General features: G+C 40.0%; 1 protein-coding gene across 1 annotated transcript; it reads right to left on the bottom strand.

The window, feature by feature from the left end:
- Window positions 1–6,530: 6,530 nt before the first annotated feature.
- asip2b (agouti signaling protein, nonagouti homolog (mouse) 2b) lies at window positions 6,531–21,639 on the bottom strand. Its single transcript, XM_060920723.1, has 3 exons — window positions 21,473–21,639; window positions 20,192–20,268; window positions 6,531–6,817 (listed from the first exon to the last, which is right to left on the bottom strand). Exons 1-3 carry the CDS (start codon window positions 21,579–21,581, stop codon window positions 6,650–6,652), a joined length of 354 nt encoding a protein of 117 aa, XP_060776706.1. The 5' UTR covers window positions 21,582–21,639; the 3' UTR covers window positions 6,531–6,649.
- Between the last annotated feature and the right edge of the window lie 4,421 nt (window positions 21,640–26,060).

The following is a 26,060-nucleotide window of genomic DNA, read 5'->3' as shown; positions in this document are numbered from 1 at the left end:
TTGAGAACACACTGGGGGTGGCATGGCGGTGTAGTGGTTAGCACCGTACTAGTGGTTAGCACTGTACCATGGTTAGTGCCTCACAGCAAGAAGTTCTGGGTTTGAGCCCTTTCTGTGTGGAGTTTGCATGTTCTCCCCATGTCTGCATGGGTTTTCTCCAGGTGCTCTGGTTTCCCCCACAGTCCAAAGACATGCACTTAGGTTAACTGGCTACTCTAAATTGTCCATAGGTGTGAGTGTGCAGAAAGGAACTGGCCACTCTCCTGCTGCAATTCTGGCCAAGTCAACCAAACATAGTTCACCTCAAGCCCAGATTGGGTTTGGCAGTGATGAGAACATACTTATAGAAATGAGTTATTTATAATAATGCTATCTGCTATTGCCCAAATGAGGATGGGTTCCCATTTGAGTCTGGTTCCTCTGAAGTTTTTTTCTTGTGTTCTCTCAGGGAGATTTTCCTTGCCATCGTTGCCTCACACTCGCTCATGAGGGATACAGATATCTGTAATTTATATATTTCTGCCAAGCTGCATTGCAACAATGTCTATTGTTAAAAGTGCTATACAAATAAAACGGAACTGAACTGAATTAAATTTCTATGTGTGCAGCACAGTGGCACAGAAGATAGCGTTGTCTCATAGCTCCAGGATCGCTGGTTTGATCCAGAACTCAGGATCTCAGGTTACTGCCTGTGTGGATGTTCTTTCTGTATCTGTCTGGGTTTACTCCTAGTTCTCCAGTTCTTTTCCATTTTCAGAAAACTTAAACAGTAAGGAAACTGGCTTCGTTAAATCGCCCCTGGATGTACATGGTGCCCTGTGATGGACTGGTGTTTGTTCCAGGATGTGTTCACACCTTCTACCCAGTATTCCTGGGATAGACTCTGGATCCAAGTCTGCAAGTCTGACTGGAATAAAGTGGTTACTGAAGATGAACAGATGAATACTTATTTCTTCACAAATACAATTGTTACTTTTTGTGATACTGAATGCTTTGGCAACATTTCTTGACTACAATTCATGATAATACATCTGTGCTATTCTATTCAAATAGAGTTAAATTTGAAATGATCATCTCATCTCTCATTTCATTATCTCTAGCCACTTTATCCTGTTCTACAGGGTCACAGGCAAGCTGGAGCCTATCCCAGCTGACTACGGGCGAGAGGCGGGGTACACCCTGGACAAGTCGCCAGGTCATCACAGGGCTGACACATAGACACAGACAACCATTCACACCTACAGTCAATTTAGGCTACATTTACATTACGTCGAATCAGCGGATCATCAGATTAACGTTCTTAAAACGATTCGCGTTTACACTAAAACCGTTAGCCGTGCACACAGCAACACCAATACGCGGATACGCTCGGCTCCGCAGGCATCCTGCGCTCCAAATCACTCCGCCCTGAACAGCGAGTGCCCTCTGGAGGGTGTGCACTCCGGCCCTGCGCAGCTCACAGAGCGCGCGAGTGAAGTGAACAAGCCACGATTCGGGACTGAGCCGCTGTGTGTGTGATCCCAGCGCATATCACTTATTACTTGCAAGTGGAAGGATGGCAAGCCTAAAGACAATCATAACTACACAATGGGCAGTATTTGCATCAGTATTTGCAGTATTTTCATACTTTTATACTCTTTAATGAAAGGTGATACAAGGCGGAAGTCTGCGCCGTTTTTCAGCAGTCGCGTCACATGACCAACGCCAGCGAATCAGGAAGGTGGATGTCACAGTGACGTTGTCCAATGAGACGCCAGCTAGAGCTCAGCACAGCGTATTCGCGTATTCTCAATGTTTACACAGCACCGGAGCTGATACGATCTAGATTGAATACGTGGACGCTGGCGGATTCCCGTTTCCCCGCTTTTTCAGGGGGGTTAATGTAAACGGACAGTGCATCCGCGAAGAAAACGAGACAGATACGGTCTAGTGTAAACGTAGCCTTAGAGTCACCAGTTAACCTAACCTGCATGTCTTTGGACTGTGGGGGAAACCGGAGCACCCGGAGGAAACCCACGCGGACACGGGGAGAACATGTAAACTCCACACAGAAAGGCCCTCACCGGCCATGGGGCTTGAACCCGGACCTTCTTGCTGTGAGGCGACAGCGCTAACCACTACACCACCGTGCCGCCCTTGAAATGATCAGTCATTCCTATTCTTTTCTACAGCACTCCTCATGCACAGAAGCTATAATGGCCAATAGATGGCGCTAAATCGCAAAATTTTACAAAACAACTCAACTCAGAAGTTGATGTTGAAGCTTGCTTTCCTTTCCAGAGTTGTTTGCATTTTAAAGAGCATGTCATTATTTATTTTAGGTAATTAAGCAAATCAGGCCATTTGCTCTTCTGGTATTTTTCGTGATTATATCATAATACTCATTCTGTCTCTTTTGCTCTCACATTGTCTCTCTCTCCAGCCAACATTCTTTCTCTCACCCACCATAATTTTTTGAGTACAAACCTTGTTATAGATTTATATTTTATGACTTCTACATCATCGAGTCAGTACAAAAACATTTTAGAGTCCAAATGTTCGTTTTCCAGCACAAAATTAAATATTATAGAAAAAAATGTTTGTATCTGAGCAGCATATTACATAAAAGAGCACTTTTCAGAGTAAAAAAAGAAAACATAATGAATGCTGCTGGGTTTGGGTGCAAAATGAAGAAGTGAGTGTGACAGTCAAAGTGTCCAGAAGAACTGTGGCTGGTTCTGGAAGATGCTCAGTAAAACCTACAGCTCATTTCCACATAAAACTGCAATCACTGGACCTGAGACAACTGTTTTTTTTGTTTGTTTTTTCGAAAGGAAAGGGTCGTCTCACACCAAATATTGACTTTGTTTGATTTATTATGGTTTACTGCTGTTTATAGTATTTTTTTAAATGTTGAAACATTTCATTATTTTTTAAACCATTTTTGGTCTACAGCATTTCTTTATGTGTACCTAAGACTTTTGCACAGAAATTATATATATATTCTATCCACATTCACTGGAGATGAGCAATCGCATGCTCTGATTGACTACTCTCCTATTAGGCTACCAGCTCATACTGTGAGTCAAGAAAAAGTAGAGAAAAGCAAAATGGTGAAACGCATCAAGTCAGATATATTGCCTCATAATCAAGTATATAAAAAAACAGAAATAACAAAATAACAAAAACAATTCATCAGTTTTTTCACAAGTGAGGATATTAGAAATTATGTTCCTCAATGTCCTGGATGTAGTTCGTACGAAAAATATTAGTGGTGTATTTCCCATTAAAACACTTGTGTGACACACACACACACACAGAGTCGTGGTCAGAAGTTTACATACAGTGACATGAGTGTCATCTTGAATATGAATGTCATGGCAATAGTTGGGCTTTCAGTGATTTCTTTGAACTGTTCTTTTTCTGTGGCAGAATGATTGTACAGCATACATCTTTAATTAAAAAAACACTAGAATTTGATGCACAAGTTTTAATTTTCTTTGGGTTTTCTGAAATCAACACAGGGTCAAAATTATACATTCAGGGTCAAAAATATACATACAGCACACCTAATATTTAGGTAAAATGTCTTTTCGCAAGATTTACCTTGACCAAACGTTTTTGTTTACCATGAACAGGCTTCTGGCAGAATTCTGGTTGGATATTTCGTGACTCTTCATGATAGAATTGGTAGAGTTCAATTAATTTTTTTTTTTTTCTTGGCATGGACTCGACTAAAAAGCACGGTCCATATATTTTCAATAGGGTTGAAGTCAGGACTTGTTTTAAGCTTAATATTAGCCTGCTTTATCCTCCACAACCAGCTCTGCATGTTTGGGTTCATTGTCCTGTTGTAAGTTCCAAGTCGTGTTCAAGCTTCTGATGGTTTATGCTGAAGAATTCTGAGGTAGTCCTCCTTCTTCATTATTCCATCCACTTTGTGCAATGAACCAGTTCTACTGGCAGCAAAACAGTCCCAAAGCATAATGATCCTACCACCACCACCAGCTGGCACAGAGTCCCTCTGTACATGGTGGTCATTATGGCCAAACAACTCAATCTTTGTCTCATCTGACCATATGGCTTTTTCTTTGTCCGTGTGGTCAGCTTCAAATTTAAGTTAAGCTTGAAGGTGTCAATTTTGGAGCAGGGGGTTATTTCTTGGATAGCAGCCTCTTAGTCCATGGTGATCTGAACTGTAGACAGCGATCCACCAGCTTCCAGTTCATGGCAGGGCTGTGCCATGGTGGTTCCCAGGTTGTTCCTGACCATCCAAACCAATTCCCTTTCAGCTGAGGGTGACAGTTTGGGTTTTCCTGAAGCAAAGTGGCTTGGCAAAGTGACTACACCTCACAATAACTTGGATACAATTGTTTGAACTGATCTTGGAATTTGCAGTTGTTTAGAAATGGCTCCAAGAGACATTCCGGAGTTGTGTACATCTGTGATCTTTCTCAGATCTGAACTGAGCTCCTTGAACTTTCCCATTTTACTGCGTGTTGGTCAAGCCACTGAGTGCTGTAAACAAATCCTTTTTATGAAGGCACAGAGAAGCTACCAGCTGTAGTCAATCATGATCACTAACAAGAAGTTAAGAGGCCTTGGCAAGATAAGAGACATTTTGGAAGTTTCAGCACCTCTGAATTAATAATCTAAGAGAGCATATGTAAATTTTTGACCATGTAGGTATAATTTTGACCCCGTGATGATTTCAGAAAACCAAAAGAAAATTAAAACTTGTGCACCAAATTCTAGTGTTTTTTTTAATTAAAGATGTATGCTGTACAATCATTCTGCCACAGAAAAAGAACAGTTCAAAGAAATTACTGAAAGCCCAAATATTGCCATAACATTCAGATTCAAGATGATATTCATATCACTGTGTGTACATTTCTGACCACAACTGTATACCCTATTTTAATTAACCATTGCAAATTGGACAATCTGAACACAATTAGTCCATAATAGCTTTTCACTGTGTTCCATTGATAATTATCGGGAAAAACATTCTTTGGCTTTTTACAAGAGTACACAAGAGTGATTCCAGATAAGAAACTCTTGAGCGTTTTAGTTTCCATCTTTGTATGTCGTAAAACTGGTTAGTCATGGTTTTGAAGAAGTTGAATTTGTCATTTGGTTTTCTTGGCTATATAATGGACTATGTCCCTCTCTACAGATGGTTAGTATAAATCACACCATTTATTGGCCCCTGTTTTTTCTCACTGGAGAAAAATCAAAGGAAAGAAGCCAGTTTTAATTTAAAAAAAGAAAAAAAGTAATGTATTGCCAGCATGTGTCATAGATTGTGTATGACACCATGTCTGATTCATGGTGAGTGGAGCAGTGTGTAGTACCATTATTTTGGGGAGCTACACTATATGGCCAAAAGTTTGTGGACACCTGACCGTCGCACCCACATGTCCTTGTTGAACCTCCCATTCCAGATTTAATCCATGTTTGCTGTTATAATAAGCTCCACTCTTCTGGAAGGCTTTCCACTAAATTTTGGCACATGGCTGTGGGGATTTGTGATCATTCAGTCACAAGAGCATTGGTGAAATCGGACACTGATGTTGGGTGAAGAGGTCTAGGGTTCATTCGGTGTTCCAATTCATCTCCAGGTGTTCAGTGGGGTTGAGGTCAGGGCTCTGTTCAGGACACGTGTGAGTGTGATGGTCAGGAGTCCATATACTTTTGCCCAGTGAATTACAGGCTGTAACTGTTCAATTACACTGTAAATTCTAAATCAGCTAACCTTATTTTTAAAAAAGAATGCAAAATGATTGCCTTAAAAACTATGTAAAGTGGAATAGGAATTGTATGTTGTACTCACAAATGCTTATTTATTCGTTAAGTCAGGTTAACTTTTAGAATTTACAGTGTATACACCTAAATGTAGGTTTAACTAACACAGCAGTACCTGAACATTCAGGAGCCCAATGCGACAACTTCCGAATTTAATTAATTCATTTAAATAATGAGTTTAAATCATGCTAATTCAAATAATAGTGTTTTGGGTCCATAATAGGTCCTTCACACAATATATCTTCAAATATCAAATGCCTCTCAATCATTAATAACAGGCCATGTCCTGTTATGCTTTTCTTTTTTAATTAGTGAGATGTCTGGGATCAGAACACACAAATAACCCTTCTGGCGACTTAGTGGAGTGTGCACATCTGGAAACGTTATTGACGAACCATGGATTTTCAAAAATGTTGGCCTGAATTGTTAGAGAGGGTTAAATAAATTAATAAGAAGAATATTATTCTGTATTCTGTCAGTTCACACAACAATAAATGTTTTTGTCCATTGGGTCAGTATTGGATCATGTGCTAGGTTTTGTAAGTTAGATTTTAGACTAGCTGATATCACAAAATCAATCAAGGTAAAGTTTTATCTTCATAAACAACATCCTCTTTGGGATCCATTCTGTTTAACATACTTATTTTGACTTCTGAGTCTCGAAATGCTGCGCAACAGAGGGACAATCAGAAGATACCATGTTGTTTTTCATCAGAGTGTCGATTAACAAATTTGTCTCAATAAAAGTTTGTACATAAGAAAATAATCTGTGGATTTATTTTAGTAGTTTGTGGTAGCTCAAAGATTATAGTTCTGTCGAAGGTTCTGAGCTCCTATCTCAGGGTTATCCTTAACTCGAACCGTCTCAGCTCTGGCAGGAACGGTCCAGTTTCCAGCAGCGGCAGATGGTACTGAAGAAGCGGCAGTGACAGGAGGCACAGGGATCACAGCAATGCGAGTGTGAGCCTGGAGCACAGTTCTCTTTCAATTTCGAACAGCGGGGGGCTTTCAACACAGGATCACCAAGTGGTTTCTAAAAGAAAGACACCCACAGGGATTTATTACAACCTCACAGCAGCAATGAACTGATGAAAATAAATTCTGTCCTGCTTCAGAGAAACTTCCACTCAGTGAAACAAACCAGGGATAACACTGTGATTTATTTATCAAGCTGGGTATGAATGAAATTATACATTAATCATTCACAGAAGCTTGTTTAAAGGGTTTTCATGAAACTCCAGGTGCAGTTTTATGTTTCAACTCGACCATACTCTCAAGGTTTAATTGACATCATTCAGCTGTCACATCTGGTCAATGTTCATCAAAGCACTAATTAGTGAATAACTTTTTGAATACGTCATGTCACTTTTTAATGAGATACAGAATGGACATTTACAGTGGTGCTTGAAAATTCGTGAACCCTTTAGAATTTTCTATATTTCTGCATAAATATGACCTAAAACATCACCCAATTTTCACACAAGTCCTAAAAGTAGATAAAGAGAACCCAGTTAAACAAATGAGACAAAAATATTATACTTGGTCATTTATTTATTGAGGAAAATGATCCAATACTACATATCTGTGAGTGGCAAAAGTATGTGAACCTCTAGGATTAACAGTTAATTTGAAGGTGAAATTAGAGTCAGGTGTTTTCAGTCAATGAGACGACAATCAGGTATGAGTGGGCACCCTGTTTTATTGAAAGATCAGGGATCTATCAAAAGTTTGATCTTCACAACACATGTTTGTGGAAGTGTATCATGGCACCAACAAAGGAGATTTCTGAGGACCTCAGAAAAAGTGTTGTTGATGCTCATCAGGCTGGAAAAGTTTACAAAACCATCTCTAAAGAGTTTGGACTCCACCAATCCACATTCAGACAGACTGTGTACAAATGGAGGAAATTCAAGACCATTGTTACCCTCCCCAGGAGTGGTCGACCAACAAAGATCACTCCAAGAGCAAGGCGTGTAATAGTCGGCGAGGTCACAAAGGACCACAGGGGAACTTCTAAGCAACTGAAGGCCTCTCTCACATTGCTCTCTCACAGCTGCTCGTCTGCAGTTTGCTAAGATCACATGGACAAGCCAGAATGCTTTTGGAAAAATGTTTTGTGGATAGATGAGACCAAAATGGAACTTTTTGGTTTAAATGAGAAGTGTTATGTTTGGAGAAAGGAAAACACTGCATTCCAGCATAAGAACCTTATCCCATCTGTGAAACATGGTGGTGGTAGTATCATGGTTTGGGCCTGTTTTGCTGCATCTGGGCCAGGACAGCTTGCCATCATTGATGGAACAATGAATTCTGAATTATACCAGCAAATTCTAAAGAAAAATGTCAGGACATCTGTCCATGAACTGAATCTCAAGAGAAAGTGGGTCATGCAGCAAGACAACGACCCTAAGCACACAAGTCGTTCTACCAAAGAATGGTTAAAGAAGAATAAAGTTAATGTTTTGGAATGGCCAAGTCAAAGTCCTGACCTTAATCCAATCGAAATGTTGTGGAAGGACCTGAAGCCAGCAGTTCATGTGAGGAAACCACCAACATCCCAGAAGCTGTTCTGTACAGAGGAATGGGCTAAAATCCCTCCAAGCCGGTGTGCAGGACTGATCAACAGTTACCAGAAACGTTTAGTTGCAGTTATTGCTGCACAAGGAGGTCACACCAGATACTGAAAGCAAAGGTTCACATACTTTTGCCACTCACGGATATGTAATATTGGATCATTTTCCTCAATAAATAAATGACCAAGTATAATATTTTTTATCTCATTTGTTTAACTGGGTTCTCTTTATCTACTTTTAGGGCTTGTGTGAAAATCTGATGATGTTTTAGGTCATATTTATGCAGAAATATAGAAAATTCTAAAGGGTTCGCAAACTTTCAAGCACCACTGTATGCATTACAGAATCTTTAGAGTTAAGTGCAATATATGTACTGTACTTTAAATGTTTGCTGCTACGCAACACAATCCTTGGCTTGAAAGTGACGTCAAAGCAAAACAGAAACCCAGATTTCGGCCATGTTGGTGGATATACAAATGTGGGGTCAAGTGACATTCCATACAAAACATAGTCATGTGTGTGCAACTCTCTTTGTTTTTCCACTGCTTTAAGCTCTGCCATATCTTTGTGCTGTATATGGTTGTGGTCACAACAGTACTTGTGACCGTGGCACGTTCCTATTTTTTAGAATTCCATCCGTGATTCTGAAAGAGGGTGAGGAAACTCTGAGGCTTAGTACCGAGAGGAGACGAGCGCGGCTGAACAACATCGGCAGTGCTGATGTAACAGAGGCTAAAATCAAAACAGCTTGTATTTGCAGTAATCATTTTATCTCAGGTGAGATTCAAAAGCTTTCCCGATAATATCATGGAAGAATTTTATTTTGTGTTGCTAGAATTTTGCTATAAAATGAGCGTTCTCTTGTCATGGTTCACTCGGTCGTTGTTATAATTTTAACACGTGTATTACCATTTCGCTTCTAGGAGCACCAGCAAAATTATACGATAGAAACAATCCAGACTGGGCACCCAATCAGAACACGGGCTATGTTTCGTCCAAGGTCGGACTTGATTCTTTGGCAGCCAAACCAGATAGAACTTGATATCTGGGTACTTGATGGTTGGTAGAAGCGTCTTATTTTCAGAAAAGTCTGAAATCACTGTTTAAATCATGGTAATACTGAGAAAATTCAGCATTGTTTACAGACACACTTTCAGCAGCTGCCATCCTAGTTGCTTTGGATATCCACCATCATGGTGGACGCTCATGACGTAACACATTTTGATCACGTGGTTGCAAGTCATCTATAGTTTACAGTCCATTGCTGCAATAGCTTTCCTGCCAACACTGTTCTTTTGTTCTGGTTTATCTATTGTACCGTGTGTCCGAATGTTTCTGTGAATATTGAGAAATTTGGGGTGGGCAATTTGGTAAAAATGAGGTACGTTGGGTTTTGGTATATGGTAAGTACTGCTAAATGATCGTACCACATCTCAAGTGAAAGGTCCACAGCAGAGCCACACTCAAATGCTTTTATATTTTTCAGTATACAACACCGGCGGCACGGTGGTGTAGTGGTTAGCGCTGTCACCTCACAGCAAGAAGGTCCGGGTTCGAGCCCCGTGGCCGACAAGGGCCTTTCTGTGTGGAGTTTGCATGTTCTCCCCGTGTCCGCGTGGGTTTCCTCCGGGTGCTCCGGTTTCCCCCACAGCCTAAAGACATGCAGGTTAGGTTAACTGGTGACTCTAAATTGACCGTAGGTGTGAATGTGAGTGTGAATGGTTGTCTGTGTCTATGTATCAGCCCTGTGATGACCTGGCGACTTGTCCAGGGTGTACCCCGCCTTTCGCCCGTAGTCAGCTGGGATAGGCTCCAGCTTGCCTGCGACCCTGTAGAACAGGATAAATCGGCTAGAGATAATGAGATGAGATGAGTATACAACACCAATCACATCCATCATTTTGTGGGAAGTCAACTATGTGACAGATAGACCAGCTACTATGTATTTTTTTGTGCACCCCCTCCTTTAAGGTCAAAATCAAATGGCTTGTCTAGAATTTGGCTTCATCAGTAGACATTGTTGGTGGAATTATAGCCTGCACTGCAGCATCCAGCAGTATTGGCAATGCTAAATCTACCTTAAATTAGACATCACATAGTTGACAGCGGGTGGCACGGTGGTGTAGTGGTTAACACTGTTGCCTCACAGCAAGAAGGTTGTGGATTCGAGCCCAGCGGCCAATGGGGGCCTTTCTGTGTGGAGTTTGGGTGTTCTTCCCGTGTCTTCATGGGTTTCCTCCGGGTGCTCCGGTTTCCCCCACAGTCCAAAGACATGCTGGTTAGGCTAACTGGTGGCTCTAAATTGACTGTAGGTGTGAGTGTGAATGGTTGTTTGTCTCTATGCGTCAGCCCTGCGATGACCTGGTGACTTGTCCAGGGTGTACCCTGCCTCTCACCCATAGTCAGCTGGGATAGGCTCCAGCTTGCCTGCAACCCTGCACAGGATAAGTGGCTATGGATGGTTGACAAATTTTTGGCTTGCTATATCCATTGGTATCAACCCATTATCGCCCAGGGTCATGTGCGTGAAGGGAGTGGGCTGCCCCTTTGTTTCATCATATTGACTATTTACCACAGTTAATCACACAGATGTAATCACTGTCACATAGTTGACACGTAAAAAAGGAACGCTTCGATTTTTACACACTCAACTCCACCCAAAAGACATACCAAAAGCAGTACACACAATCGTGTGTATGAGATGTTGTTCGGTTGCCCTGACAGATTACATGAGGCAGGTGAACCTTGTATCTGAGTAACTGTTGCAACGCTGAGGCTGAATTCAACACCGTCACATAGTTGACCGCAAGTTTGTGTGACACCTACTTTGGCTGAGCTGCAGTCGAAATGATTAAAAGCTGCATCAGGTTTAGTTGTATTTTCTTTAAACACACTCATATCCATGACTTGCACAGAGGGTAGTCTTGTCTGTTGGCTTTCAGCGGGGAAATAACACTGTCAGTTCAAACCAAGGTTGCAGGTTGGACAAGCCAAGTTGGCCATTTTCACACTTATCTCGATTTTTAACAACCACTAAGGAATGTCAGAGAAGTCTGCTGAATTTTTTTCACAGTAGGCCCCAGGGAGTTCTTGCTGTATGTAGAGGGTTTAGATCTTTCCATATTACACAGGCTTAGAGATGGCTCTGGGACACAAATTTCTCAGTATTCACAGAAACTCCCATTTATTGTCCTGCACTCATCTCACACTGTTGTGTATTTGCACTTTATGTAGTTTTGTGTACTGTACTACTGTACTGCTCTGTGTTGCACCACAATGTTTTGTTCCAACGTATAGGTACAAGAGGAATTTTGGACAACAGTTTATTTTCGTTTGGTTTGAACAGAAATGACATTTGTATGGTCCTGCTCCTGCATTCAGTTCCCTCTTCCATTTGCTCTCTCTCTCGGGAGCACTGCCCTGGGACTGCCTTTTTGGATTTCAAATTTGGCATTTGTATGCTTTTAAATGTTTTTTAATGTGTTGTTTATGCTCTTTACTTCACATTTTGCCTGCATTGAAGTATGAACTATGGATTTTGCTTTATGGTGCATAACTGTTCAGTTCACAGTGATTTTAAATGCCTATTTTACCCAAGGATGCAACCATGGCTATGTTGCTGACAGTGTAGCAAGCCAGAATTATTATATAGCGTAGAATTTCTCTAGACTGTTCAACCATTGTAAATTGTAAATTTGATACTGATGAACTGTCTGAGAATAAATCTGACGAGAGGTACTGTACAGTGAAGCAAAAAACATGGATGGAACAGTGATATTCATCACTGGCTGAAGAGGTTGAAAAATAAACTCTCCCTGCCTACTACCCTGCTTATGAAAGTGCAGTCCCCGAGAGTGAAGACAGACGTGTTGTCAGCCAACACCTGCTACCTGCACAAGTATCGGAGTGTCTGTATCTTGGCAATCACTGAGACTTGGCTGGACAGCAACATCATGTCCAGTGAGGTGCAGCCTTCAGGCTTCTCTGTGTTTTGGACTAACCAAGACCCAGCTATCATCGTGAAGGTCTGTGGAGGCAGCGTCTGTCTCCTCATCAGGAACGAATGATGCCAGGCAGTTGTGGTGAGAGTGCACCTGTGGACCCATGTGATTTCCCTGCGGAAAATCTGGCTATAGCAGCAATATCATGTCATACCTTCCTGTAGCTAGGTATACTGGAAGTGACAATTTCTGGACAGGAATTTAGAGCTTTTGGGAGAATGTTTTGGTTTAGACCAGTGGTTCTCAAACTTTTTTCACCAAGTGCCACCTCAGAAAATACTTGGCTCTCCAAGTACCACCATAATGACCAACATTAAAATACAGTAGCATAGTAGGTCTAAGTATTCATTAAAAACAAGGCGGAGGTTTTATTTAACAAGTATATTTAATATTGTTGGCCACTGTAACATTACGCACAGTACTTTGAACAGTAACACTGTGTTTGCTACCCTGCTGTTGCGACCCGGCATGGCCCTCGCTCCATCAGTACATACACCCACACACTTTTCCCAGTCCAAGCCATGCTCCTGGATGAACTTGTTCAGTAACTGGAATATTTGCTCTGATGTAGTTTTGGTCTCCAGTGATTTACAGAACATACGAGTGCCACACCGTCATATTCATATCTCACATAAACCAATAAATTAGCCAAATCTGCAACATCTGTAGTCTCATCAAGCTGTATGGCAAAATATCTACTGTTCTTAATGCGCTCAATCAGTGTCTTTTTAACATCGTCAGCCATGTCGTTTATTCTCCTTGACATGGTGTCATTTGAAAGCGGCACCAAGTTTAACTCTCTGGCAGCTTTCTCTCCACACATGATACGTGTCATCTCTTTGGCTAATGGCAAACACAGCAGTTCCCCGATTGTGTGCGGCTTACCGGCTCTGGCGATCAGGAGGCTGGCACGATATGAAGCTTCCTGTGCTTTGGCTACGGGTGTACCATAGGACAGAATGGTGGACTTGGACTGCTTCAGTTCATCACGTTTTCGTAAAAAAAATCCATTGGTTTGTCCTTTAGTGCTGTGTGTTTGGTTGTAAGATGCCGTTTGAGATGCGATGGTTTCATGGACTCATTGCTCAGAACGTCCCCGCATACAACACACTGCGGCCTGGGCAGCTCCTCTGTCCCGCTCCAAATGAATCCCAGTTTTATGTATTTTTCGTCATACTTCCTCTTCACTGGTTTCTGCCGTTTGCTAGCAGTTCTGGGGCTGGTTTTGCCACTGTCGTTAGCATCTGCGCTCGGCTCACACACGTCCTCTTCAGTTCTCCCTCTCTCCTGATCCACGCTCCCATTCGCGGATTTAAGCCACGACAATAATTTTGTCGCACTCGTCATAATTAGCAAAGCCACCTCCACCTTTTCCCATCACAGCCTAGTCTACCAATGGTGGATAACCGTCTGTCAGCAGAACTGGCGGGAATGCGTACGTACGCTATGTATGGCTACCCAGAAGCACTTGCAAACTTTTTAAAATTATTAACTTAATTTGTATCTCCTTTCATTTTCTTGTCATCGGTTGATAAGATATTTTCATCCATTCGGATATTATGGATAGTATTTCACTTTTTAAAAAAAATTTATATTTAATTAAGTGATTCTTTGGCATACCACTAGTGGTACGCGTACCACAGTTTGAGAATCACTGGTTTAGACTATACTTTCTTGAAACCACACTGGAATGAAAAACAAACAAACAAGTTTTGTTAAGTACTTTCTAAAACAATTATTTTATTTCAGGAGCAAGCTACAGCAATTTGATTTACATTTTTGCTGAACTTTTTCAAATTTTATTTGGTTTTTTGTTTTCATGGGGAAGCCAAGGTCTAAAGGTTAGAGAAGCAGCTTTGGGATCAAAAGGTTGCTGGTTTGATTCCCTGCACCAACAGGAATGTAACACTACTTCCAAGTAGTGTTCGGGACTCCGACACAGTCTCAGTGTTTAAGTCTAGGCTGCAAACATATCTATATATAAATAATATTTTAAGTTCGTTTCTTAGACAAGGATATTTTTTTAAGCTTGTTACCTTGTTTTTTTCGGTGACGTGGGCCGGTCCCCGCCCTGGGCGGCGCGGCGCGGTCGGGCGGCGGACTGGGGACAGTCCGGCCCGGTCGACAGCCGCGTCGGAGGCGGAGGGGCCCCGTCCCTAGCCAGCGTTTTGGCAGGGAAGGCGCGGAGGTGACCCGACCGCGCCACGCCGCCCAGGGCGGGGACCGGCCCACGTCACCAAAAAAAACAAGGTAACAAGCTTAAAAAAATATCCTTGTCTAAGAAACGAACTTAAAATATTTGTAATAGTTAGACATAATGAACATCCACTACGTGCAAACATATCTTTTTACTCAAGCCTTTTGTTAATAGTTTATGTGGTAAAGGAGTAGATCTGGAGGGTCCTCAGGTAGAGTGATCTCAGGCAGAGTGTTTTGGTAAACTGGGATGTATAGATGCTGTCATCCCCTCCACTCTCACTCGCTCACTCAGGTTTGCTGATGGTGTAGTGGCTGGCTGCTTTATGTCCCAGGGCTCCCTCATGTCTATGTTACCTTCTGGCTGTCCCTTTGAGTTATGCTGTCATAGTCAGTCTTGCCAGAGTCCCCGCTTGCAGGCAGCGCAAAATGTATACTGTTCTTACTCATTAGGTGACATTGGGCATACCTAACAACCTGTGTATTTCTTTTTTTTTTTTGTAGTACGTTTATTGAGCATCAACAATACAGATCTACAGATTGAAAACGGGAAAAAATCCCTACATGAAACACAGAATGCTCATATTTTCAGTTTTGCATTTTTCAGAATCCCTCCCCCCCAAAAAAAAAAAAAAAACCAAAACGGACAAGAACACACAAACAGGGGAAATTAAAAACAAAGCAAAAACAAACAAACAAACAAACAAACAAACAAACAAACAAACAAACAAACAAACAAAAACAACAGGACAAGAACACACAAATAGGGGAAATTTAAAAAAGGTTGCAATGCTCAAGGACTCAGATATCTGGCTCCTCAGGTGTAATATTTAGTGAGTCTATAATGGACAGCAAGGGGTTCCATCAAAGTTCCTCAGAGAGCCTTTGAGAGAAAACCTTAGCCTCTCCAACTTTAAGCTGAACAGGACTTCCGTGACCCATTGGCTATAGGATAGGGGTAAGGTATGTTTCCAGTTAATCAAAATTAAACGCCTGGCCAGTAGAGTACAGAAAGCCATACTATGTTGTGCTTCAGCTGATAAAGTATTGGTGTGTGGAATACCAAAAAGGGCAGGGAAGGGATGGGGGTCGGCCGCAACATTGTAGGCCATGTGAAGGGTATCAAATATTTTAGACCAAAAGTCTATCAGTTTTGGACATGACCAAAACATGTGCATGAGATCGGCAGGGGACTGGTTGCATCTATTACAAGTGTCTGCAACATTGGGATAGATTTTTGACAATCTATGATTAGTGTAGTAGAGCCTATGTATGAGTTTGCATTGGATTAGCCCATGTCAGGCACAGATAGAGGAATTGTGCACTAACTCAAGAATGTTGTCCCATTGGTCTGGTTCAAGATTTAGCCCTAGAGCTTGTTCCCCATAGTTTTTTTGTTTGTTGTGGGAAGACTGAAGTAATGGAGTCCAAGGCACTAAACATATGTGAAATATTCCCTCTCTGACTGGGGTTTATCATAAGAAGAGTATCTAACAAAGTCTGTGTGGGGAGATTTGGGAAGTCAGGATAATTTTTCTGGATAAAGTGTCTCTAATTTGAAAAAAAAAAAGGAAAAGATGGGAGGGAGGAGCTTAAATTTGGTCGACAGATCAGTAAAGGACATGAAAGTACCATTGTCATATAGATCATTAATAGAAGTTATGCCACTCTCAGACCAAAATTGATAGGCAGAGTCCATAATTGATGGTTTAAAATTGTGGTTGTGCAACACTGGAGCATAAATAGAGCAGTTTCGCAGGCCAAAATGCTTCCTGAATTGCAACCAGATTTTGAGCGACTGGTTGACTACTGGATTAATGCTTACATCAGCGGTTGACACAGAGAGTGAAGAGCACAGCCATGCCCTCAATGAGGTCTGAGATGAAGAAATTTCAATTTGGACCCAGGCCGGCTGATTGGTGATTACTTTGTCAGTCCAGTATAGCAATTTATGAATGTTAGCTGCCCAGTAGTAGTGCAAAAAATTGGGGAGAGTAAGACCCCCTACCCGTTTAGGGAGCTGCAATATCTTTTTTTGCATGCACACAGGTTTACTGGCCCAAAGAAATTTTGATACTGATTTGTCCAACTTAGCAAAGAACTTTTTTGAGGTGAGTACAGGAATATGTTGAAAAAGGTAAAGGAACTTTGGCAGAACAGTCATTTTGATGAGGTTCACCCTGCCAGCTAAAGACAGGGGTAAAGTTGACCATCTGGCAAAGTCCTCCTCAACTTTACCAAGTAAGGGAACAAAATTTTTGTTGAAAGTGTCAGCTAGGGTCCTGGTGATAAATATTCAACCTGTGTATTTCTCTCTCTCTCTCAACCTCTCTCTCTTGCTCCCCCATCTCTTCCCTCTGTCTGTCTCTTTCTGTTGAGTTACATGTCGATCTTGAGACACCAGTGATGCTTTCTGTTCCTTAGACCTGCCTGATCCATCCTGATGCCCTACTTCTGGCTGGACTCTCATCACATCGCTCCTGTGGAGGACGGCCCCATATGGATAGTTGAAAGTTGCACTTGGAAGACGACTTTGGACACTTACAGTTTTTCAGTGATGGCGGGGGCTACAATTGACATGATAAGTTTAGGACTGCAGTTGTCATGAACCGTTTTAAAGTCAAGTTTTCATCAATGAACAGTTGATAACTTCAACAAAACAGACTTCAGCCTAAAACTATAATGATTTTCCTGGTTACACAGTTATACTTTGTGACTCTATAGGACACAGTTATAGAAGCAAGTTATTTATAAATCACACTCTCTGTTATCACCTAGATGAGGATGGGTTCCCTTTTGAGTCTGGTTCCTCTCAAGATTCCTTTCTCATGTCGTCTGAGGGAGTTTTTTCTTGCCAACAGGCTTGATCATTAGGGATAAAATTAGCTCATGTTTAAAGCCTTTTTTTAAAATAAAGCGGCTTTGCTACAGTGTCTGTTGTTAAAAGCGCTATACAAATAAACTGACTTGACTTGAAGGGCTGAAGTGCCCTTGAACAAGGCACCTAACCCCTAATTGCTCCCTGGACTGCCCACTGATGGATAAGAGCATCTGCTAAATGCCTGTAATGTAATGTTCCCTGGAACAGTTCTAATCTCTGGTGGCCAGAAGGTAAAGTCACACTTTATAAAGTCCTATTGTTTACATCATTGTTTTTATATATGTATTTTTAGTGCATTAAACATGTTTATGTCACAGTACTGTTAAAAGAGGTCAGTAGGTGTGGATTAATTTTCTATAAGAGCAGCTCTAGTTCTCTAGTTACAGCAGTGATTCTGGCTGTAATTCAATTCACAGGTTTATTTTAAATTGCTTGTTCTAATATGTTCTTGTTTCTGCAGTAAAAATGTGTGCATTTTAATTGTTGATACGGTGATGTTTTCTTTGAGATGTTTATTTAACATTGTTGAAATAGTAGACAGCTTTAAGATATTCTTAAAGTATCCTAAAAGTTTACAAAATGCTAAATTTCAGTGTATTTACTTATAACTTTAAGAATTCTTATAGTATAACTTTAAGTGACTTTCCATGACTTCTTAAAGATAACAAAATGCTGTCAAAAAGAATGTTTAAGATGTCACTTGAAGTTACTAAATATAACATTTAAATGTACTTAAAATCACTAATTCTTTTAAGAACACAATAAAGGGTCTGAAAGTTACTAGCATATTTAATGAATTTAAAAGGTTCAGTAAAGGTACTTAAATTTACTACTAAATTTAAGGGATGGTTTTAAACATAACTTAAATACACTTCTAAATTTAAGGTTCCTCTAAGGTTTAGATTAAATGTAATTAAATTCATATTTTCACCTCGTGAAAGGAGTCTCCAGTGTCAGCCCTTTATAACAAACAGAGGTAAAGCTGTAACTTTAAGCTTTCCAGCAAGGAAAAGTCTTGAGACAAAAGTCTTTGCAATTGCTTCTAATATTTAACAGTTATTCCATGAAATCGAGTCGTACATGAGCTGATACCCGATGAGGCGCGTAGCACAGAGTTGGCTATAAACCATGTACATCGAGATTGAGTGGAATAACCGTTTTATTCTCTCCACATTTACTGGATTTTGAGAAACAGAGCATTTTTATTTTTATTTTTTGCAATTTCGATAAATAAAAATTTTATACAAAATAACCAACAAAATAATTTTGGCTTAGAATGTAAACAAACCGGCGAAATGACAGTAGTAATTTGTGAAAAATGCTATAATAATTCTTGAAAAATAAAAAAAGATATGTTCTTACCATCAAATACTTTAATTCCATAGTTTGTTGCTTTTTTTGTGTGTGCATATTTTGGGGTTTTGTTTTTGAGTAGAGTTTTTATTTTGCCCTCGGTTGGTTCAGCAACATGCTCTGCCATTTTGTTTTTCTCTACTCACCATATATGAGCTGATAGCCTAGTAAGTAGAGTAGCCAATCAGAGCACATGGTTGCTCATATCCAGTGAATGTAGATAGAATAAAATACAATATACTGTATGTATATAATATATGCGACAACAGAACTTAACTTTTTTTTTTTGCAGATATTCTACTTAACATTAAACTAAAAAAAAACCTATAAACACACAATGTATGATCTGTTTTTTTTAAATAAGCATTAACATATTGATCAGTGTTGACAAATTGCCATCATATTAGAGGAATAAAAACTAGAACATCTTTCAGGGTGGTAACTCTGATATTACGCCACTACATCATGTTTAATTTTCTTGTGTCATCCAACATAATCCTCAAACTTTTAGAAAACTGAGTGTGTCCTGGAGCCCTTTGTCCTGAAGACTTTCTCATGTCAGAAAGCTTCAAGTTATAGCTTTACCTCTATTTGGTACAAAGGGCTGACACTGGACACTCCTTCCAGAAATGTCAATTAATTTCATTGTTATTGTATTCAGAAATAGTTTTCACACACACACACACACACACACACACACACACACACACACACACACACACACACACACTTTCTTCTTCTAATTCTTTTTAAACAGTGATGTTACATTTAGGACAGAGGTAATTAGTGTATCTGATGCCAGTATCTAAATAATAGTAGTGTATCACTTTTGGTAAATATTTTGGTTTAACAGATTAATATGTTCTCATGATTCCTCAGAATTCCTCAGTTACTTTCTTCAGTATTGACAGGAAGCTCTAGTACAGCCTCAGTAAAGTCTAGGTGAACACAAGTACTGTAAGATTTAACACAGTATGTGTACTACATCAGCTATGGATGCAGTATATAAAATTGATTTATTTATTTTACACAATAAATAATTAGCAGCCCTGTGATGACCTGGCGACTTGTCCAGGGTGTACCCCACCTTTCGCCCGTAGTCAGCTGGGATAGGCTCCAGCTTGCCTGCGACCCTGTAGAAGGATAAAGCGGCTACAGATAATGAGATGAGATGAGATAAATAATTATCAATAAAATTTGGCCAGTCCGTAAGCCTATGGTTGCACGGTAATTATGCACTAACATATGCAGAATGTTTTGGGTTTTTTTCCCCCCTAGAGTAATCTGCCTGTCTCATTTCTGGTCAGTGGATTTCATAATCTCTCCACAGTTCAAATGCTTTCATGATGAGATAGTGAACAGAATAAGAAGTTAATAAAAGGCTATGATATGAGAAGGCCTACCATTGCTTGCAATCTTTGATACTCTGTGAATCCCCTTCGGGCAAACAGAGTTTGAGGTTTTTCAGGATTCCAGAGATCTGTTGGGGAAATGGATAACAGTACTGAGAACAAGAGAAGGACTGCGTATGTAAAGAGAGTTCTTGTAAAGGTTTGAACACTATTCTTGGTTGAATCCTACATATTGAAAAATAAGATGATTTGTTAGTGTGTGTGTGTGTGTGTGTGTGTGTGTGTGAGAGAGAGAGAGAATATGATCGGGGCAGTTGTTCAAACTAAAATTGAGTACATATATATGGATACAGCATGAAGGAGACTGATAATCTAAAAAAACAAACAAACAAACAAACAAACAAAAAAAACCCATACAAAACTGTACCTTTCCTTGTATCAAGTATCAAGGGTACATCTTTTGCACATTTAATATGTATCTTTCACTTGAAATCAAATATATAGGGGAAGCCATGGCCTAATGGTTCAAGAAGCAGCTTTGGGACCAAAAGGTAGCCGGATCAATTCCCTGGATCAGCAGGAATGGCTGAAGTGCCCTTGAGCAAGGCACCTAACCCTCAACTGCTCCCCAGGCTGCTCTGGGTATGCTGTATGTCGCTCTGGAGAAGAGCGTCTGCTAAATGCCATTAACGTCATGTAATATTGTATCTTTAAAAATGATTTAAGGTAGAGAAGTGGAGCATAGTTTTAGAGTTAATATTAAAAGGTACACTACATGCATCTTTCTAGGTAAAAGATACACATTAAAGGTACAAAGGTTACAGCAACAAGGAAGAGTACAGTTTAGTACCTTGAGTGTGCACTTTTCACCTAGATTCATGTTGTGAACCTTTAAAAATATTTTAAGGTAGAGAAATGGACCATACTTCCTTGTAGATAAAGTTTAAAAGGGACACTTCATGCATGTTTCTCGGTACTGTAATATTTAATGATTGTAATATTGAAGGCAAGGCAAGTGGATTTATATACAGTACATATAAACTCATACATAAAGGCATTTCAAAGTGCTTTAGACAACAAAAAGCAATCTGAACGAGCATAAGAAGGAAATAAAAGACAATTCTGATGTAGAAATAATTCAAAAGAAGGGCAAAAGTGGTTCAGAGCACGACTTTTATAAATAGAAAAGCAGTGGTTAAAATAATAATAATAATAATAATAAAAAGAACATCTGCATCAGGAAATGTTGAAATGAAATTATTTAAACTACATGACTGTATGCCTGTTTTTCCACTCCAGAGTAAGATCTCCATGAAAGTCTTCTTTTTGTACCTGGTTGACGGAAGATGCAGTGGGTTGGTGATGCTCTGGGCTCTTCCTCAGCCATGAGCAGCGCTACATGCACCCGGACAAACACAACACACAACACAAGAAGTTTCATCTCTTTTCCAAATGCAGTGAAGCCTCCTACACTGATTGTAGACGCAGAAAAAAAATCAAAACAACAAGCGTTTTGATGCCCTTGCTGCTGTGTAAAACGGCACGGAGTTATCCTACCCCTGCGCATCGCTTTTTAGGCTATTTATATGAGCTTCACAGTCATCCCACTGTTGAAAAAAGTGATTTGAAACATCTGGGCAGGAGTAAGGCAGATCTCTGGACACACGTGAGTAAACGTACATCAAAACCAAGTGCTCCTTAATTATCTGGGTACAATATACAATGTTTGAAGAAACAGAGACATTTGAGTTCTTCAGGAAAATAACATGACTGTTATGCAATTTATGCAAAACACACGCGCACACACACACGTATACACTCTGTCTGAGGGGCAGGGGCAAAAACCAAAAAGAGCTCCTAGAGAGCACTTCATCTCATTTTCTTGCATGTAGGATCACCTCAAGGCATGTCATCTCATCTTAATTATTTAAATGATCTGACAAATTATCTTGGATGCATCACTTACAGTTCATCTACAACCCCAAATCAAAAAACGTTGCAACAGTACGGAAAATGCAAATAAAAAAAGAAAGCAGTGATTTCTAAATTTACTTTGACTCGTATTTCATTACAGACAGTATGAACCCAAGATATTTCATTTTTTGTCTGGTCAACTTCATTTCGTTTGGTAATATACTAGTACATCCATTCCTGTGTTTCGGACCTGCAACACATTCAGAAAATAAAGTTGGGACAGGGCAATTTAAGGTAAGTAATGAGGCAAAGCAGTTAAATAATTAAGAGATTTGAAAGAGGTGATGTCAACAGGTGACTGCATTCATGATTTGGTACAAAATCAGTATCCAGGAAAGGCTTAGTCTTTGAGGAGCAAAGATGGGCAGAGGATATCCAGTTTGTCAACAAATGCATGAGGAAATGATCAAAATGTTTAAAATCAATGTTCCTCAAAGAAAGATACAAAGGGCTTTGGATATTTCACCCTGTACAGTGCATAATATCATTAAATGATTCAAGGAATCAGGAGGAATTTCAGTGCGTAAAGGGTAAGGGCTCAAGCCTCAGCTGAGCACCCATGATCTCCAATGCTTCAGATGGCACTGCATCAAGTATGGTCATTCATCTATAGCTGATATACTGTAACCACATAAGCTCTGGATTACTTTGGTAAACCTTTGTCAAGCTCTACAATACAGAGTTACATCCACAAATGCCAGTTAAAACTTTACTCTGCGAAAAGGAAGTCTTATATTGACTGTGTCCAGAAGTGCCGTCGACTTCTCTGGGCTCGGAGGCATCTGGGATGGATCATTACACATTGGAAAAATGTATTGTGGTCAGATGAATCAGAATTCCAGATCTTTTTTGTAAGAAATGGACAACATGTACTCTGGACCAAAGACAAAAAGGACCATCCAGATTGTTACCAGCAACAAGTCCAAAAGTCAGGACCTGTCATGGTATGGGGTTGTGTCAGTGCCCTTGGCAAAGGTAACTTACCCTTCTGTGATGGCGGCATTAATGCAGAAAAGTACACTGAGATTTTGGAGCAACATATGCTGCCTTTAAGACAATATCTTTTCCAGGGATATTTCAGCAATACAATGCAAAACCACATTCTGCACACATTACAAAGGGACGGGTGTAGAAGAGGGTGTCCGTCCCCTCTGTCCCCAATAGAGAATGTTTGGAGTATTTTGAAATGAAAAATATGACAACGAAGCCCCTGTACTGTTGCACAGCTGAAGATCTGTTTGCAGGAAGAATGGGACAACCCCCTGAAAAAAAACCACCTGAAATGCTTCATCACTTGCTTTCTTCAGTCCCTGAACATCTTTTAAGTGCCGTGAGAAGGAATGGCAAAATTATAAAGTGGTAAATGTTTTACTGTCCCACATTTCAACACTTAAAATGTGTTGCAAGAATCAAAATTGATGTGTTTATTTTGAAAAAAAAAATTCATGAGGTAAAACATCAAATAATATGATGTATTGTTTTAAGTGCGATACAGGTTAAAGATTATTTACAAATCATTGTTTTCAGTTTTAATTTCAACATACCGTCCCAACTTCTTCTGATTTGGGGTTGTAACCAAATTCATTTTCATCATATTTTTTTTCTTTCACTCAAAGCCATATTAGAAAAATCATTGGCTCCTCTTGAGACAACTGTCTTCTATCATGATGGGAAAAACAGATCACTTAGTACAAATAAGAGAGATTGTTGTTGCCCAGTGGATGTTAGATAAAATGCACAACACACTATTAAAACCAATCAGGGCAATAATAAAAATGGTTCAATGGTTTGGAAGAGTGTATTCAAATATTACTGTTTAAAAATGTCTGTTTAATTGATTCCAAATCAGCTATTCAACCCAAACTCTGTAACAACAAGCTGTTTCAAAATATTGCAGGAAAAAAAGAGAAACCTTCCTGACTCACAAAATACAACAATTACATTTAGCCAAGCATCATTGGAACATCATTTGGAATTATGTACTGTGGTTAGATGCAAGCATTGTTTTTTTGGCTTTGCAAACCACTGGCATGTTTGTTAAAAGCAGTGGGCTGTGAAGACTGATAGCATTATTAATTCTCCAAGTTACAGAACAATTTATTTCAAAACGAGTTTGCAAAACAAAATGGTTGTTAAAACAGAATGGTTTGGAACAGTGAGTCACTGGATTTGAATCACACTGGAAATCTGTGGTCTGAACTGAAGTGCTCATCCACATACACTGAATAAGAATACATTATTCAGAATGAGTAGACAGTGTATCCTAAATAAATAAAAATACAGAAATTAATGGGAGGTGCAATTACTTTTGAGAAAGCTTGACAGAAAGATTCATGAAAAAAGTCACATGATAAGACACAGTGGTATGCATATACATTATATGGCCAAAAGTTTGTGAAATCCTTACCATCACATTCACTTCAGCATCCAACTTCAGCACTTTAACATCCCATTTCAGATTTAGTCCCTCTTTGTGGTTATAATAACCTCCACTCTTCTGGGAAGGCTTTCCTTTTTTTATTTACTTACTTATACAAAGAACATGAGATCATCATGGGTGTTACAATTAAAAACAAAATATTACTTAACATGTACATCATGGTATAATGTCATACTTTTCAAGGTGCATACACAATCCATTTTTCCCAGCGTTCTGTACATTTCTTCAACTGAAGTCTTAAAACAAAGGTAAGTCTCTCCATACAGTAAATTTCTTTAATGATCCCGCACCACTGGTCCAATGTTGGAGGATCAAGTTGCAACTATTTTCTGGTTATAGCTTTCCTACTACTTGCCAAAAGGATCTTCAATAGGTATTTATCCTTCTGTAAAACTGTTTCTGGTATTTTACCTAGATACAGTGGGGCAAAAAAGTATTTAGTCAGCCACCAATTGTGCAAGTTCTCCCACTTAAAAAGATGAGAGAGGCCTGTAATTTTCATCATAGGTACACTTCAACTATGAGAGACAGAATGGGGGGAAAGAATCCAGGAAATCACATTGTAGGATTTTAAATGAATTAATTAGTAAATTCCTCGGTAAAATAAGTATTTGGTCACCTACAAACAAGCAAGATTTCTGGCTCTCACAGACCTATAACAACTTCTTTAAGAGGCTCCTCTGTCCTCCACTCGTTACCTGAATTAATGGCACCTGTTTGAACTCGTTATCAGTATAAAAGACACCTGTCCACAACCTCAAACAGTCACACTCCAAACTCCACTATGGCCAAGACCAAAGAGCTGTCAGAGGACACCAGAAACAAAATTGTAGACCTGCACCAGGCTGGGAAGACTGAATCTGCAATAGGTAAGCAGCTTGGTGTGAAGAAATCAACTGTGGGAGCAATTATTAGAAAATGGAAGACATACAAGACCACTGATAATCTCCCTCGATCTGGGGCTCCACACAAGATCTCACCCCATGGAGTCAAAATGATCACAAGAATGGTGAGCAAAAATCCCAGAACCACACGGGGGGACCTAGTGAATGACCTGCAGAGAGCTGGGACCAAAGTAACAAAGGCTACCATCAGTAACACACTACGCCGCCAGGGACTCAAATCCTGCAGTGCCAGATGCGTCCCCCTGCTTAAGCCAGTACACGTCCAGGCCCATCTGAAGTTTGCTAGAGAGCATTTGGATGATCCAGAAGAGGATTGGGAGAATGTCATATGGTCAGATGAAACCAAAATAGAACTTTTTGGTAAAAACTCAGCTTGTTGTGTTTGGAGGAGAAAGAATGCTGAGTTGCATCCAAAGAACACCATACCTACTGTGAAGCATGGGGGTGGAAACATCATGCTTTGGGGCTGTTTTTCTGCAAAGGGACCAGTACGACTGATCCATGTAAAGGAAAGAATGAATGGGACCATGTATCGTGAGATTTTGAGTGAAAATATCCTTCCATCAGCAAGGGCATTGAAGATGAAACGTGGCTGGGTCTT

The sequence above is a fragment of the Neoarius graeffei genome, chromosome 5 (assembly GCF_027579695.1).
Source record: "Neoarius graeffei isolate fNeoGra1 chromosome 5, fNeoGra1.pri, whole genome shotgun sequence".
Classification (NCBI taxonomy): domain Eukaryota; kingdom Metazoa; phylum Chordata; class Actinopteri; order Siluriformes; family Ariidae; genus Neoarius; species Neoarius graeffei.
The sequence above is the reverse complement of the archived record's forward strand: the minus strand, read 5'-3'. Positions and strand labels throughout refer to the sequence as shown.

Bases quoted from the DNA above. Each gene is read 5' to 3' on its own strand.
- asip2b (XM_060920723.1), bottom strand. From the start codon at position 21,581: ATGAAACTTCTTGTGTTGTGTGTTGTGTTTGTCCGGGTGCATGTAGCG. The intron at 20,269-21,472 runs GTACAAAAAGAA...TTTCCCCAACAG, and splicing joins CTGCATCTTCCGTCAACCAG to ATCTCTGGAATCCTGAAAAA. The intron at 6,818-20,191 runs GTAGGCCTTCTC...TCTTTCTTTTAG, and splicing joins ATCAAAGATTGCAAGCAATG to AAACCACTTGGTGATCCTGT.